The sequence below is a fragment of the Alligator sinensis genome, unplaced genomic scaffold (genome assembly GCF_000455745.1).
Source record: "Alligator sinensis unplaced genomic scaffold, ASM45574v1 scaffold1229_1, whole genome shotgun sequence".
NCBI classification, from domain to species: domain Eukaryota; kingdom Metazoa; phylum Chordata; order Crocodylia; family Alligatoridae; genus Alligator; species Alligator sinensis.
Window position 1 is genome coordinate 260,236 of NW_005842843.1, and position 18,124 is coordinate 278,359.

The following is an 18,124-nucleotide window of genomic DNA, read 5'->3' on the forward strand; positions in this document are numbered from 1 at the left end:
CTCTTTCCTGCCTATGCAGGGGGTCGGACTCGATGATCTATTGAGGTCCCTTCTGACCCTAACATCTATGAATCTATGAATAGGGCAGGAAGGGAACTGTGTTCCCTTCTGCACAGATCTGCACAGGCCAGGGCGGGCTGCAGCCAGGGCTGCATGGGGCTCTTCTCAGCAGGGGTTGGGCTCAGAGTGGGCGCCAGCGGCACTGAGAGGATGGTGCATCCACCCCGAATTTCACCACTGCTCCCAGTGCTGCCACCACTGCCAGCCACCCGGTGCAGCCCTGGCTCAATACCCTGTCTCCATCCATGCACCTGGAAGAGCCAGGGCTGTGCCAGGTGGCTGATGGCAGCAGCACTGGGAGTGGAGCTGTGGCAAAATTTGGGGTGGATGCAGCATCCTCCCAGCACTGCCGATGCCCATTCCGAGCCCAGCCCCCACCAAGAAGAGCCCCGCGCAGCCCCAGCTGCAGCCCGCCCTGCCCTGCACACATCCGGGGGACACCCCCCCCATGCCCTCTTGGGATGCAAGCAGCGGCAGGAACTGCCTCCCCCTTATGAGCCGTGGCTCCAGCCCCCACCGCCCCACCTGGGCAGTGCCTGCCCCCTCCCTCACTGTGGGGGGTGTTGATCTGCCCCGCCCACGCCCTTTCCCTCCCCGCTTCCCTTCCATCACACTGGACTAACCAGCTTCACGCGGCTGTATCAGAAATCAGATTGGCATCAGCCGATATGCCTCCTTAAATATTGGCTATTGGTATTGGCCCCAAAAATCTCTATCAGTGCATCCCTACCCCAGACCACTTATTTAGACTGAAAACATTGTTTCCAGAATTAATCAAGGCTTATAATGTAGTGCACACATATACATTCTTTGGAGGTTCCATGTGAGAAATTACAATTCTGACCTCCAGAAGAGTTGCTTTTCATCCATTGAGGATAATAGTCTCTGAATTTGTGCAAGTGATAGCATACTCTGTGGGTTAGCTGTTTGAGAAAATACTATCTGTTACCACAAACAAAAATTTGCCCAAAATAGCTTCAGCAGCTGTTGGACCTCAGCTGCTCCTTGTTCCATTTGGGTAATTCCCCTTTAGGAATAGCTGTGTAATGGCAGATTGAATATGAAACAGCTGGTGGTCACCACACTTTGTCCAGATACACAGTCACCTAAACATTTGTTTTTTATGTGCTACATTAAACTCTGCCATCTGTATAGTGGGCCAGTTGGGTCAAAGTTAATTGATGAAATCTCCTTTGCTGAACAGCTTAACACATTTCCCAGCATGAATTTTCCCTTTTGGTTTTTTTTGTCTAGCCTTCAATAGCCAGTCAGACTTTTCTCTATCTAGCTTTGTTTCTTCAACTGATCTCCTGTTCATAGCCTTGCATACTTGCAGATATTTCATCTGTATCTGGCCCCAATTTAGCAACTTCATAGATAATACTTTCAAAACAATATTTTGTGATTCTCTTCTGGTTGATGGTTCCAGCCACCCAGTCATTCAAGATCACAATTTGATATCATATTTGATCATTCTATAACTTTCTCTCCTCACACCCAAGATATTAGCACATCTTATACATCTTTCTTCACAAAATTCCTGAAATCTAATGTTCCCAGTTCCTTCCTGGGTTATTCCCTGCTTAGTTCTTGCCTAAATTAGCATAGTTTCTTCTCATACCTTTTACTGCTTATCCCTCTTCTTTCTGATGTATTAAGCATGCACAAGTAAAATGTTATTTATTTTTCACGTCTCTAACCATATCATATTCTCCTCATCCATATGTCTGCACTCTTTACTTATTAAGTTAGAAATCTTTGTCTTTTCCTTCAGGACTCTGTACAACAATATCCTTTGCCTACGTCACAAGCCTTGCACCTCTTTTTGTTTGTAGCTTTGCAACTTCTTTTACTTTGTCTCTGCACCTGGAATAGTTTCCTTCCCCCAATGCACTAAGCATCTTTAGTTATCCTTCAAATCCTGTGTTTACTGTATGTTCATGCCTGACTTCATAATCTTCAAGTTTTATCTTATATTACAATTTTTGAAATATGGGTTTGGAACTAACAAGATGTCAGGACCAACAGTTAACAACCCTAACCGTGTGAGTTCTGATGCTTGCTTTTCACACACTCCCTCTCCTCCCCACTTTTTTTGTATTGTATCTCATTTGGTTTGGAAACTCCTCTTGCATGGACCTTGTCTTTTCTGCATATTTATAAAATGCTAGCCACACCACTACTAATTATTTGTTGTTGAATCATTATTGTAAATCAATCGTTCACATATGGCACTTTACAGAGGAACTTAAATCAGGATCCTTAGCAAGAGATTTACAATCAAACTATGGTTCTGTAAAAATAATCAGCCTATGGGACTGAGAAATCTTTTAACTTGCTTTAAAGTTGAAAGGAGGAAATATTTGTGCCCAGCTTGTTTAAATTCTATCACTTAAGCCAGGTACAGACATTACACTTATAGTGTAAGCAATTGGAAACCAGTCTATGCCTGTAATAGAACAGAAGTTCAGCACACAAAACTGGTCTATACCCATAACTTGAACAGAAGTTCAGTACACAGACTGGTTTAAAAATGGCAGAACCCAGTCTAAGATTTGTCCCCCACACCAGAGGTAGAATGTGTGTTCAGTTTGCTTCTGCTCTAAACGATGCTGCTTACAGAAAACCATGTAACTTAGATCATCATTTCTCAACCTGTGGGTCACAACCCAAAAGTGGTTCGCAAGAAGATTTCAGAGGGTTGTGAACTGCGGGCAGAGAAACGCTAATCCTGGGAAAGCACGGAGACTGTGGCAGGGCAGAGTGGCAGGTGAAAGGGGGTGGGGGAGAGCTGCAAGGCCAGGATGGATGCTCACGGGGGCAGGGCAGCCAGGAGGCACTGCTCAAGAGGCAGAATGGGCTGTGATCAGGCTGCCTGGCATGGCACGGCAGCCCCAGGGGGAGTGAGGGACATCAGCATGGGGGGAAGGGCAGGGACTTCGAGTCATGCACCAGCAGGGCCAGCGGAGTGTCAGTCAGGACATGCCGTGAACCTTTGGAAATGTCCCAGTAGGAAAAAGGTTGAGAACCACTGACTTAGATCGATTCTGCCTCAGGCTTTTTGAATGCCTGAATCTTGTAGTGGTCATAAATTGGGTGAAGTTTGCATCCTTTGAGTTACAGAGACATGAGGCTAGGATGTTTTTTAGCCATTCTTTTATTTCATCGTAATCTGAAACCATTGTCTTAAGTATTAAAATACCAGAATTCTATAAATAAAGAATAGCTGATTTGTATCTACTTACTTGCATATGGGATCATTATATTTAAGACCTAAAAGAATTCAATATCTAAATAAATATTACTCATCTAGCACTGATTAATGTTTTATTTCTCTAACAGGAAATCTCAGTGCATTGAGGTAATTTCTATGTGGGATAAGTAGGTGGTTAGTAAAGCTGGAGTGTTTAGCAGAATTGTATTTTACCCTTATTCTCAAAAACAAAGGGCATTTTTACACATGCCCCAGAAGGGGGGGCATTTTAATTAGAGCAGCTCTCTCATCGAACAAGCTTTAGTTAAAGCACCCCCTCCACCATTTTGAAACGCAGGATGCTGAATACATGAGTCACTGCAAGTGTTTCAGAGTGGTACCCAAGATTAATCAAGTCTGCTCTGATGCATTCTAATCAGAATCTGTTGGAGCACATGTACAGGTGCCCAATATGACTTTTCCCCTAAATCTTACACTTGACTAAAAATGCAAAAGTCATAAACTATAAGTTATCTAACTGAACCTTCTGGATTAGTAACAAAACAGTTCTTAATACTGTCTCCATCCATTTAAGGCAGGGGTGGGCAATTATTTTGGCTGCAGGGCCGCCTAATGAGTTTTGGCGAGTTGTCGAGGGGCGCATGGGTAGCCCCGCCCCTTGACAGTTGCCCTGCCCATGGTTGCCACATTGGGACTGGAAGTCCCACCCCGTAGCCCTGACCTTTGCCACCAGAAGCTCCTCCCCTTACCCCCTGGAAATACTCTTTTTGGCAGGGAAGGGTTGTTTTCTTGGAACCAGAAAAAAACAACTCAAACACTAAAAGTCAGACACTTACTATAACATTTTAATTTTATTACAAAAAAAAATTGTCATGATTTGTGTTTGCATAGTGTATATAGAGGGGTTTGATTGCATAATAACTAAAAAATAAAGCCTTACTCTTGTATATTGTGTGTAGGAGGGTGTGGTTGGAGGTGGGTGGGTGTGTGTGTATATGAGGGGGCGGTGTGTGGGGGGGTGTATATGATGAGTTTGTGAGGGGATGTGGCTGTGTGTGGGGGGGGCATATAGTATGTTGAGGGGTGTACTTGTGGGAGGGTTGTGGGGGCAGGATGTGTGACATTTGTGGGGTGTGAGGGAGGGTGGGGGGCTGTGGGGACCCCACACACACTCTTCCTCATGGCGTGCTGCCCCTGTGCAGGTGCTGGTGCCCAGTGGTGCACAGCTCTGGCCAGCGCTGAGCATGGGAGCAAGGACTGCAGCCTGCCCGACCCTCTTTTATCGCAGAGGCTGTCTGCTGTGTGCCTGGAGGTCCTGCACTCGAGCAGCACTAGGGGAAGCCCTGTGCTGGAGCTGACTGCTTTCCCCACCCCCAGCCACACAGGTTCCAGGATTCCATGGGGAAGCAGGGGCTGGGGCATCCCTCCACTTCCAGCAGAATCCCAGGACCTGTGCAGTAGGGGGCAGGGAAAGCAACTGGCTCCAGCGCAGGGCTGGATAGAGGAGGGCTGAGCAGGCTGTGCTCCTAGCCCCTATACACAGTGCTGGCTGGAACTGCACAGCTGGGCAGCAGTGCCTACACGGGGCATGAGTGCCCCCACCTGCTGCTCCTCGCAGCAGGGACTGCATGCCATGTGGGGGAGGGTGTGGGGGTTCCCCACACCCTCCTCCACCCTCCCTCACACCCACACCCTGCCCAGCTGAGCTTGACGCTTCTGCTACCCCACCTCAGGCTTGGGCTCCACACTGCCACCAGCCCCAACCCCATTCTGCCCCCACCCAGCTGCAGCTCCTCCCACCCCTGCCACTTTCCTATCTGCTGCCTGGAACAAGTGGGATTCCAGGGAAGCCAAGCAGGTCCCTCAGGGGTGGCTGCTCCTGCTGGCTAGGCCAGGCCCTTCCTCCTACAAGTGTAGGAGCAAAGCACAGTATGGTATGTTGGGGGGGTGTATACCTGGGAGGAAGGGCTGGGCAGGGTACATTTCATTGGTGGGTGCCTGTGGGCTGGATGAAAGTGCCTAGAGGACCAGATCTGGCCTGCGGGCCGTATTTTGCCCATGCCTCATTTAAGGTATGAAATCTGTATGAATATTAATTCTGCTTATCAAATGTAGTGTCTCACTTACGGTGTACTTTGTAGATATACTTCAGATGTAAAGTCAAATACTGGAATCTCAAATGTTCTCCATTTTTAACCTCTGCCCTAGAAGTCATTAACAGGTACTTTTTCATTAAAATGGTCCCCTCAAGAGCTAGTTATAATCTGATATACATGAGGTATTAAACACTGGCAAAAAAAAATACTCCTTTATTTTCTTAGAAGACCCTACGTATTCAATGTAGGAGTCCCCCATCAGTTTGAACATGATGCTGATTTTTATTTTATTCCTTATTGTGTCTCTCTTCTGCTAGCATGTCTGAAGTGTGTATTACATTGCAGCTATAGCTATTCAAGTACTCTTTAGGCTCAACATTTGTGTTTAAAAATAGTATTTTAAGTATTACTGTAATTTAGAAACATCTAATAGAAACTTTTGTTTGGGCATTTATATACATACCTTTTTTCCCATGACACATTAGAGATCTGCTGCTTTGGAGCAGACTTGATTAATCGAGTCTGCTCTGCACGTGAGCTTATGTGAACTGCGCTACGCCATGTGCAGTTGTATAAGTGACAAAATGCGTGCACACCTTCCATGTGTTTTAGTTCAAAAGCGCGCCACCACCGTTTTTTCAGTACTGACACATTTTGCGACTTACATGACTGCAAGCAACACAGCGCTGGGTGTAAAAATGCCCAAACATTTTGCTGAAGCGTCAGCAGTTCAAACACCTCAGTAACAGTATTACTGTATGTGTGCCAGAAACGAAAAATGACCAGTTTGTTTCATTGTCCAGTCTGGCTTGAAAATAAATGACATCAGTACTATCAATCCAAAATATTTAAATATCATGAGTCAAGTCCCCAAATTCTGAGACTGGCTTAAAAATAATAAATATTGGTTCTTTTTTATTTAATTTATGGTGTTGGTGCCTTCTGCAGTAACTTTTTCAAATAAAATTCTGCCACCAAAGGAGCTAGCAATGCACTTTTTGTTTTATTTTACAAAGGGGATGTTTTTGAGTAATAATGTAATTACAGAAGCATAGCACTTGGAATAAAATCATGAGAGTGGGCTCCACTGACATTAATACTAGAAATAAGGTTTTTAATTCTCTCAGATTTAGTATTCTAAGGTATGACTGGTAACATAGGAAAAGTTTTTTGTTAATTTCAGTTATGAAGGATGTAGAAGCCCTACCAAGAGGCAGTTCCACTTAGCTAGGACTCTTTGACTTGATGCTGGGAGATCATAAGGCCAGAGAGCACAAGTGGTTTATATAGCCTGCTCATCTGAGAAGCTAGCAACACAGGGCACAGTTCTTAAGGTGAGTTAGTACTTCCACTTAGGGGAAAAGTTAGGAGATATGTGCTGCAGCTCCATAAATGCTACACACACAGACGTATACTGCGCGGCCCCCCCCGGAAGCTAGATTCTTCTCTCTCTCCCTTTTCTCAGGCTTTGTGATGGGAAGGTAAAGTATTGCAAGAAATCATAGACCATGTTTTCTTTGCTTCAAAAGGTGTAATATTTCAAAGGCATCTTGATTTACAGGGTCATATTGTCTTAAGGTTTTTCTCCATATAATAGCTGTAACATATGTTGTTCTAAGCAAATGGTTCAGAAGGAGACTGGAATAACTCAGAAAAACAAGCCTGACTGATAAAGTTCTAACTAAATCAGAGATATATAGCATAAGCTTTCATGAGCCCACGCTGACTTCACAAGATGTTAGGAAAGGAAATGCACAGGCAGTTCATGCACAAGCTCTGTGCATGTCCTTTCGCAGTATATGTTGAAGTGAGTTCATGCTCACAAAAGCTTATGCTCTGATCTTTGATTTAGTTAGTCTGTAAGGTGCACATCTACCCTGCCTTCTGCCTGACTTCAGACTAACATGACCAACTACCTCTCTCTGATAAAGTTCTGACATTGAACTATACACCATTTTGGGGGGAGGAGGGGAAGGGATCACAGTGAGGGGATGGAAAATCCTGCAGGAAGGGAAGAAAGGAAAGGATTTTTTCCTTTCTTTCCTTCCTGCAGGATTCCCATCCCTTCACTGTAGAACGCAGGCAAAATCGATTCTCTTTTTCTCCAGGGTCCACTACCTCCCCTCAATCATATTTCCAAGTGACTTCTGTGACAACCCAGTAGTATAAGTAAGGATGGGTGAGTGGGGCATTTTTGTAAGGGGCTCAAAAATGGAAGCCACTGCCACCACTGGGCTTGTCTATGATTCTATGAAATGAGAGCATTTATTTTTCTAAGACAGGTATTGTCAACCAGGGGTACGCATACCCCTGGGGGTACTTTGAAAGATCCCAGGGGGTACACAGAGGTGAGCAGGGACAGAGCACCACCAGCCCATGCCACTGCCTCACAGGAGCAGGGCTGCACAGATGCTGCGCTGCCACCGCTCGTCACACCCCCGCTCAGCATCTGGCCACTTGCCACCCCCCCACAGGGGTGCACTTATTTAAAAAGGGTGAAAACCCCTGTTCTGAGAGAGAATAAATATGGGCACAGAAGCCTAATGAAAATGGACTCCAGAGAAACCAATTTCAACAGACTTGGAGGACAGATATGTAGGGTTTCTGGGGAAAATAATCTGAAGGGTAAAAAAAATGCAGGAGGGCTGGCACTTTCTGAAAGGTACTACATTAAATACCCAATAGAGGAACATCCCCAGCAAATGAAAGACAGAAAGCAGTGTACGAGACCATTATGACTACAGTAGGAAATCTTCGATGGCCAGAAAATTGAAAAGGAATCCTATAAAAATCAGAACCAAGAACACGTACCTGTGAGTGAACAGAAACACAAGCACGTAGGGATAAAATCAAAAAGACTAAAGTGCAAAATGAGGTTCAGTTGGCAGGGCCATAAAAGGCAACAAGAAAGGTTCTATTTCTATTTCATTCTGTATATTAAGAGGAAGATAAAATGGAAATATCGGTATATTATGAAATGGGAAAAGAAAGCATATAACAAATGGGAGAGAGAAAGCTGCAGTATTCAGCATGTTCTTTGCTTGTCTTCATCAAAAAGGTTATGACCAGTTATTTAAAATTACTTCTAACAGGGAGGGAGACAAGAGGTCATGCTCTAGGTATGGCTCCAAAGGAGCTAGCAATGCACTTTTTGTTTTATTTTACAAAGGGGATGTTTTTGAGTAATAATGTAATTACAGAAGCATAGCACTTGGAATAAAATCATGAGAGTGGGCTCCACTGACATTAATACTAGAAATAAGGTTTTTAATTCTCTCAGATTTAGTATTCTAAGGTATGACTGGTAACATAGGAAAAGTTTTTTGTTAATTTCAGTTATGAAGGATGTAGAAGCCCTACCAAGAGGCAGTTCCACTTAGCTAGGACTCTTTGACTTGATGCTGGGAGATCATAAGGCCAGAGAGCACAAGTGGTTTATATAGCCTGCTCATCTGAGAAGCTAGCAACACAGGGCACAGTTCTTAAGCTGAGTTAGTACTTCCACTTAGGGGAAAAGTTAGGAGATATGTGCTGCAGCTCCATAAATGCTACACACACAGACGTATACTGCGCGGCCCCCCCCGGAAGCTAGATTCTTCTCTCTCTCCCTTTTCTCAGGCTTTGTGATGGGAAGGTAAAGTATTGCAAGAAATCATAGACCATGTTTTCTTTGCTTCAAAAGGTGTAATATTTCAAAGGCATCTTGATTTACAGGGTCATATTGTCTTAAGGTTTTTCTCCATATAATAGCTGTAACATATGTTGTTCTAAGCAAATGGTTCAGAAGGAGACTGGAATAACTCAGAAAAACAAGCCTGACTGATAAAGTTCTAACTAAATCAGAGATATATAGCATAAGCTTTCATGAGCCCACGCTGACTTCACAAGATGTTAGGAAAGGAAATGCACAGGCAGTTCATGCACAAGCTCTGTGCATGTCCTTTCGCAGTATATGTTGAAGTGAGTTCATGCTCACAAAAGCTTATGCTCTGATCTTTGATTTAGTTAGTCTGTAAGGTGCACATCTACCCTGCCTTCTGCCTGACTTCAGACTAACATGACCAACTACCTCTCTCTGATAAAGTTCTGACATTGAACTATACACCATTTTGGGGGGAGGAGGGGAAGGGATCACAGTGAGGGGATGGAAAATCCTGCAGGAAGGGAAGAAAGGAAAGGATTTTTTCCTTTCTTTCCTTCCTGCAGGATTCCCATCCCTTCACTGTAGAACGCAGGCAAAATCGATTCTCTTTTTCTCCAGGGTCCACTACCTCCCCTCAATCATATTTCCAAGTGACTTCTGTGACAACCCAGTAGTATAAGTAAGGATGGGTGAGTGGGGCATTTTTGTAAGGGGCTCAAAAATGGAAGCCACTGCCACCACTGGGCTTGTCTATGATTCTATGAAATGAGAGCATTTATTTTTCTAAGACAGGTATTGTCAACCAGGGGTACGCATACCCCTGGGGGTACTTTGAAAGATCCCAGGGGGTACACAGAGGTGAGCAGGGACAGAGCACCACCAGCCCATGCCACTGCCTCACAGGAGCAGGGCTGCACAGATGCTGCGCTGCCACCGCTCGTCACACCCCCGCTCAGCATCTGGCCACTTGCCACCCCCCCACAGGGGTGCACTTATTTAAAAAGGGTGAAAACCCCTGTTCTGAGAGAGAATAAATATGGGCACAGAAGCCTAATGAAAATGGACTCCAGAGAAACCAATTTCAACAGACTTGGAGGACAGATATGTAGGGTTTCTGGGGAAAATAATCTGAAGGGTAAAAAAAATGCAGGAGGGCTGGCACTTTCTGAAAGGTACTACATTAAATACCCAATAGAGGAACATCCCCAGCAAATGAAAGACAGAAAGCAGTGTACGAGACCATTATGACTACAGTAGGAAATCTTCGATGGCCAGAAAATTGAAAAGGAATCCTATAAAAATCAGAACCAAGAACACGTACCTGTGAGTGAACAGAAACACAAGCACGTAGGGATAAAATCAAAAAGACTAAAGTGCAAAATGAGGTTCAGTTGGCAGGGCCATAAAAGGCAACAAGAAAGGTTCTATTTCTATTTCATTCTGTATATTAAGAGGAAGATAAAATGGAAATATCGGTATATTATGAAATGGGAAAAGAAAGCATATAACAAATGGGAGAGAGAAAGCTGCAGTATTCAGCATGTTCTTTGCTTGTCTTCATCAAAAAGGTTATGACCAGTTATTTAAAATTACTTCTAACAGGGAGGGAGACAAGAGGTCATGCTCTAGGTATGGCTAGAACAGGTTAAAGAATACTGAAAGAAAATAAATGCTTTCTAGTCAGCAGGGTGCAATGAAATTTATTCTTAAGAGCTTACTGAAGTAGCTGAAGAAATTTGTAAACTCTTTGTGATTATTTGTGAGTACTCATAGGTTCTTCAGTCCCACATCCTCTATCTTTGAAAACCAGGAAAAGGGAAGATCCAGGGAATCATAGGGTGTGTGTAGATGAAAGGGTGGCCCTAAATTGAAGCAGTGGGTTTTAAAAACCACCACTTCAGTTTAGAACTGGTTAAATCCCTGTGTCATGCACACACCTTACCTGCCTCTCTGGAGGGGAGAGGAGGGTGAGCTGCCAGCAGGCAGAGTAGTCCCTGGGCTGTGGGAGGGGCTGGTGCTTCCCTCTAGCAGCGGTGGGGCTCCCCCCTAGCAGCGATGCCCCCCCCCCCCAGGTGGCACCCGCCCACGGGCACCTGGCTCAGGCGGTCCTGGGAGGCACTTCAGCCATTGAGGGAAGCACTGGGCCCCCACGCAGCTCAGGCAGGCAAGCAGGCTCCGGGGTTGGGGAGAAAGATCAGGCTCGCCACTTTTCTTGGGTGGAGCCTGCTTTCCCGGGCTGCTGCCAAGCTGCCTGCAGGGCTTCCTGCAGAGCCGTGGAGCTGCACAGAGCCCGGTGCTTCACTCCATGGCTGTAGGGGCAGCAAACTAAAACTCCACCGAATTTCCTACAGCAGCTGGGATGGATGTGCAATACACCACCAACCCGTGCAAACACTGACACCATTAAAGCAGTGCAAGGGCATTTAGCTCATTTTAAAGTGTCATGCACACATGCCTCTTTTTTTCGTCTATACACGGCCATAGACTTAACTTTATCCCTAGCAAGGTATTAGAACAAATTATTAAATAATCACTTTACAGTTATCTAGAAAGCAGAAAAGTAATAAAAGCAGCCAATATGGGTTTCTCAAAAACAGACTGTCAAAGCAAACTATTTTCTTTTTTGACAGAGTAACTGGCCTGCTGCATGAGAAGAGGGGTAGATATTATAAATGTTAATGTTAGTAAGGTTTCTGACACTGTCCTTCGTGACATTTTCATGAGCAAGCTAAAGAAATATCTATATGTGAATACACACCCAGCTGAAAAATCAGTCTCAGGGAATGGTTATCAGTAACTCATTTTCAACTGTCTTTCTTAGTTTTTGGCCTGTTCTCCTTTTAACACAATATTAAACATCTCTTGTACTTCAGAAGAAATCTACAAGGCAGAGCAGAAGTGAAGAGAAAAGCAAAGTCTGTAGCAGAAATATTGGATTAGACACAGCTACTTCTCACCCTGCAGAAAGTGGACATGCATCAGTTGAGTTTCATCTATCTCCTTCTAAATCATGCTGGATCAAGGAGGAATCTGCCCAGTATGGAAGCTTCTCAGGGTTCCGCAGCAGTGATGGTGTGCTAAAGGAACTGGATGATGGACAATTTGAGCAGGAAGATGGAGTAACTCAGGTCACTTGTATGTGACCAAGTAAGTAACTGCTGTGGAGATACCTGTAAATAATGAACACAAATGTAAGAACTGAGATTACTACACTACTTTATATGCATTTGTATAATCCTCTGGTTTCCCCCATGCTCATATCTTATACATTTTTGCTTCTGCCCAGTTACACCCATAACAAAACCTTATTTGTAGTAAGAATACTACTGGGAGTATACTACTATAAAACCAATACTTTGGTTTTATGTCTGCTTTAATGAGATGCTCTATTACTTGGTGTTTTGCTAACTTCATTAATGATATTTTCAATAATGCTTTTGATAACAGGCAAGAAAATATAATATAGATCAGCCGTGCTTTTTGCTGAGTAAAAGCCAGTGTCAATAGGAAATCTTAATATTTTCCACAAATGTGGGGAAAATCGTATTTTTCTAAGGGGGTCTAACAACATTGAAAAGTAAAAAAAAAAAAAAAAGTTAAAATTAAGAAGTACTTTACTCCTTTTTTGTTTTAATAGAAATAGTCACTTTGTTTGCCTGTTGTAAATTCAAAAGCCTGTAAAACAGAAATGTCAAATGTGGGACTTTCAACCTTAATGAGGAACAGCATGAAATACTGGTACCTGATAAAGAAGGTTATGTTCTGGTTTGTAATGTTCTTACAAGAAAAAGCCTGGGAAGTGGGAGCATATTCTGTTTTTGTCCAAATTCAAAATGGGGGAGCAAGGAAAGGCAATCTACAACCAAGCCAAAGAGTATCCAAGTGCAATGATACTTTACGCAAAAATAGAAACAATCTCTCGCTCCCAAGCAATTATTTGCACCTCAAGAAGAGATCCTGCATATTGAATAAAGAATATCGCCGCTAAGATTATGGGTGCACCATAATACTGCTTATATGTGAAGAAGCACTCACATGGGGAGACAACATTTGAAATGGGGCTGCATACAAAGGCACTCAGGTTCTCTTTCAGCCGAACACATATACTGTATAAAATGTATTTGTATGTTCATCATGGAGTTCCCAAGCATACTTGAGTATAGAGGTAATTATGAAAATTTTGAGTCAGAGATATCAACAGGGGATTGCAGTTGGTGGCTTCAGGGTCAAAAAAGCCTAACGCTGATGTAGCTCTTCTGAAAGTAGTGATAATAAGAATGTTTTTAAGCAGCTGTATTGAAGTATTGCTTGATTCAGATGCTGTCTTTCATTTAGCGTGATTAAGGCCTCTGGAACAAAGTCATGTGTATAAAATAGCTAAATAAAATGTGTTTTTTATTCTGATCAGTGTTAGGCTCTTCAGATGGGTACTGTCAGTCAGTCAACAGCTACAGAAAGTTACTATTTATATAAGGAATACAACAAAAATTAAGGGAAGCTGATGAAGGGAGGGAGGGAAGCAAAAGGAAAATGTGCTAAGTTGATAGCTGTGATTACGTTATTCAAAGTGAAATGACACTATAAGCATAAGTTATGATGTGCTCTTTTGTAAGCAGCTGATCTTGTTAATCAGGTGCCAGTTTCAGTGAAGCTGATGGGAGTGGATGGGTCAAAATAAGAAAACCACAGTGCTAAGCAGAAGTAAATTTACAGAATGTTAGCTAACTACAATTTAATGGAAGGAGTGCCTCCCTCAACTGTAACCCTTCTGCTATTTTAACCACTGTTAATTCATGATTCATTAGAAAAAACTCCCATTTCAGTGTTGCCCCATGCCTTTTAGAGTACCTGTATTCTGACAAAACAAAGGCAGTCACCGTGTTCTGTTGCAACATAACACGGTATGTCCAGCAATAAAAGGAACAGCATTAATGGACTCCAAAGGAATACCTGTCCGGGATTAGCAGTAGAGTGCAGTTTCAAGTGTGATTTCAAAGCTTGGAGGAACAGAGGAAAGGGTAAGAAAGACACTTAAGACAGTTTGTTACTGTGTAATAAGCCACACTGAAAAAAACAAAGTCTTAATGCAATTTTAGTTTTTTCAATTCTGTTTGTAGAGTAAAACCAAGGAATAAGTCACTTCAGAGTGACAGGGCCCGCATCTGAGCTGCTTACTACTTTCCCTTGTAAAAATTCTCACAGCAGGCTTTCAAAGTTTGGCAGGGACATGCCTTCAACTTGTCCCATGAAATTCATTCAGTTTTAGCTGACTTGGAAACTGTTAAAATTGTTCTTCAGGAGAATGTTGGCGTCCAACAGAAATAATAACTGAGCAGGGACATTTTAGGCAGGCAAGGTTCTGTGGGTAGATGTGATATCTTTTATTAGACTAACTAAAATAGTTGGAAAAAAGTTCTTTGCAAGTTTTTGGGCACAAACACCCTTCATCAGGCATAGGGAGACTGCAGCTGTTATGAGTTCTCCAAGATAGAAAAGAAGCTAAAGTGTAACTAGAAGTCTGTGAAAATGTAAATGAGTAGAAGTTTGGAAGACAATGGGTAGAGATAAGAGGAGAGGGAGAGAAGGGAGAGAAATGTGTGAAGGAATGTAAGGAGTCAGCTTCAGGCAGGTTACCTGGTGAATTAGATGTCAGGCAGGTTATAATGTCATAAATCCAATGTCTATATTAATTCTATGATTTTTTTGTATCCAGTAGATTTATGAAGTGACGTTCATAGGCTCGTCTACAAAAGGTATTTTGTAAGTTCCCTTTGAGGATTAGAACCAAGAGATTGGAGAGGGAGCGATTGTCTTGTGAGCAGTGGGCACCCGCCATTTTTATCTTCAATGGACTTTCAGTGTGCATTCATTCTGGTACTGCAGTCATTGTTTGGGTTCTCCTACGTATTTTCCATCAGGGCATTTGGTGCACTGCATGAGAAATATAACATTTCTGGAGATGCAGGTGTAAGATCCAAGAATGAGGTTGGTTCTGTTTTTGAGGTGTAGTTATTGTGGGACTGGTGGAGATAGTTTCATAGTAGCTAGAGTCAGGAGGGACCTGACCAGATCATCTAGCCTGACCCCCTGCCACAGGCAGGAATGAATGCTGGGTTCACAAGACCCCAGACAGGTGATCGTCCAACCTCCTCTTGAATTTGCCCAAGGTAGGGGCAAGGACCACCTCCCTAGGAAGTTGGTTCCAGATTTTGGCCACCCTAACTATAAAATATTGCCTTCTGATCTCCAACCTAAACCTATTCTCCATCAGGACCATTGTTCCTCATCACCCCAGGTGGTGCTGAGGAGAAAAGAGCTCTGCCTATTTGCTATTGATCCCCCCTGATGAGCTTGTAGGCAGCCACCAGGTCCCCCCTCAGCCTCCTCTTGCTGAGGCTGAACAGGTTCAGGTCCTTCAGTCTCTCCTTGTAGGGCCTGTCCTGCTGCTCTCTCACCAAGCAGGTGGCCCTCCTCTGAACCCTCTCCAGGCTGGCCGCATCCCTTTTGAAGTGCGGTGCCCAGTACTGGATGCACTACTCCAACTATGTCCTGACCGGTGTCGCATAGACGGGGAGTATCACCTCTCTGGACATGTCATTCAGTAAATTACCTTGTAAAGTGACAGATTAATGGCTGCACTGTTCCAAGCTGCATGGTCACAAACTAAACTACATTGGGATGGGGTTTAGTTTATGATGATGCAACTCATTTAAATTGCCAAAAACTGTGGTCTGGATTCATTTGGTATGGTTTGGGTCATAGGTTTGTTTCTAGTGATGAGAGTGGAAAGATCTCTTTAAAAATTGGGTCATCTTCTAGTATGGGTTGCAGTTTTTTAAGGATTTTCTGTATAGGTTCTGAAGGGTGGTATATCATAACTTAATTGTGTGCGATTTGCGGGGATTTTCTTTTTGTGCTGCAGCAGTTCTTCACGTGGTATCCAGGTGACTCTTTCAAAAGTGCAATCTCTCTCTCTGGAGGAGCATCCTTGTTGGGTGGAAGTCCTTTTGAGATCTGTGAGGTGACAAGTGCATGTATGCTCCTCAGTGCAAATTCAGTGGTATCGAAGAACTTGGCTGTAAATGTGGTTCTGTGTATATGTATGTATGTTGGTCCGTGGGTTTCTTGTATATGGTGGTTTGTATCTTACCCCTTTGGATATAGATCATGGTGTCTAAAAAGGAAATGTTGGTGGAGTATTCAAGAAAGAGTCTGATGGAGGGGTGATGATTGCTGAATGTGTGATGGAAATCAATCAGCCTACAGGTTTTCAGCCCAATTGATGTTGTCATCTATATACATCAGGTATAGCATATGGGCACCAAAATGGCCCAACAGTATGTCAACCTTTACATGGCCCACCCAGCTGGAAGAATTCCTCAAGAACTGCACCATCAAACCTATGCTATACATGAGATATATAGATGACATCTTCATTTGGACTGAAAACCTAGAGTCTCTGATTGATTTCCATCACAAATTCAACAATCATCACCCCTATTTTTGTTGGTCTAATAAAAGATATCACATCTACCCAAAGAACCTTGCCTGCTTGTATCCTTAGACCAACACAGCTACAACCAACAACCCAGGAACATTTTAAGAATTCCTGGACAGGTGGTGCAGCAACATAAGCTAGTACCAATGAGGGCTGTGGGGGCTTTCAGAAGAGATTCTGCATTGAGAGTTGGAGAGCTTTGGCCAGGATTCCCACACCCAGTATGGATCCCAGCATCACATCCTTTGTTTTGGGAGCATCTCATTCCTCTTCTGGGATAATAGCCTTCCTCTGTAGTCAGCTAGTATTGACTTGCCTGTAGTTGAAGTAATAGTAGTCTGCTGTGTGGTCCTTCAGATCAGAGTTCAAACCATTAACACAGGAAAGGGAACGGCTACTGTAGTTATATATCAAAGTATGTTTATTATTTCCTTTCAAAATGCTTATTGAAAGAATGTGGTTCATGTTGCAAAGTCCACCAGGCACTAGCCATGGTTGCCTGTGCAACCTTAATTCGAACCCCTGGGGAGCGTCCAGATGAGTGCACAAGGCATTCACCATGCTGCAAATTAGCAGCATGCAGGTTTTTTTGACACCGGGAGATCCCAGTGTCAAAAAAGCCCATGCCTTTAAAAAGTGGGGCAGCACACATAGCAGCAGCATGTTCTGCCTGAAACTAGAGCCTGGCCAGCCACAGCTACACTCTGGCTGCCGGCCAGGCTATGTATGCCAGGTCATCATCGCTGGAGCCTTGGGAAGCCTCCAGGACTCCAAGTAAGGCTGCTGGGGCCAGCCCAGGTCCTGACCCCAGCCTCCTCTACCCCGCCCAGAGCAACTTGCCACATGCCAGAGTGTGTGTGCACAAGCATTCCTTGGGGACAAGTAGCAGTGGCACAACTATGTGCCGCTGCTATTTGTCCTGGGGAAACACATGTGCGTGCTCATCTGGACACACTGCTGGTACCTATTCAGTATGGAACAGATTTTAATTACAATACTACATAACTTGTTTTCCCCAACAAAATCCTTGCTTCAATCTGTACATGGCAGCAGAATTACAGTTGTACAAGCAATGAAACTTAGGGTTTCCTAACTTTAGAATATCTGACATAACCAGACTACTTTATATTTTCCTATGTATAAAATTTACCAAGATGCAGTATAATTACTCCTCTGTTAAATTGTTACAAATAAGATTGAAGGGAAAATAGCTTTGGCAAATGTCATACGAGTTAACAGCTATTTTTACTGTATAGTCTGTAGCAGTAGTTTTACTTTGCTTATTTTAAGTTAATCAATTTACTTAATCTTCTGGATAAAATTTAAATGAAATGTATTGCTTCTGGAAAAAAGAGTGAAAGATGATATAACTTAGCCAGATTTAGAATGGTTTCCAAGCAGATCAGCTGGTGGGATCTCAGAGAAGCAGTGCTTCCAGATGCATAAAAAGGAACCACTTCTGACACTCCTAAACAAGGCTTTTACTAGATCCATACTACTTGAATGTTGAAGCAGTGATTATTTAGAAGTGTTTTACCACATCTGTTTTTAGCAAAAAGGTTAGTTTGTTTTTAAACAAATGCAAGCCAACTCGCATCAGTCTGGTCTAGTCA

General features: G+C 43.4%; 1 protein-coding gene across 2 annotated transcripts in view; it reads left to right on the plus strand.

Annotated features, from left to right (window-relative positions):
• The window catches only part of RFTN2 (raftlin family member 2), a 77,097-nt gene extending 62,652 nt beyond the window's left edge, over nt 1-14,445 (plus strand). For both annotated transcript variants that reach the window (XM_014525598.2, XM_006035468.3), the window contains exon 10: nt 11,887-14,445. In XM_014525598.2, the coding sequence (XP_014381084.1) occupies nt 11,887-12,156 (270 nt within the window). In that variant the 3' untranslated portion in view covers nt 12,157-14,445. The remainder of the gene's footprint in view (nt 1-11,886) is intronic.
• Nucleotides 14,446-18,124: the final 3,679 nt, after the last annotated feature.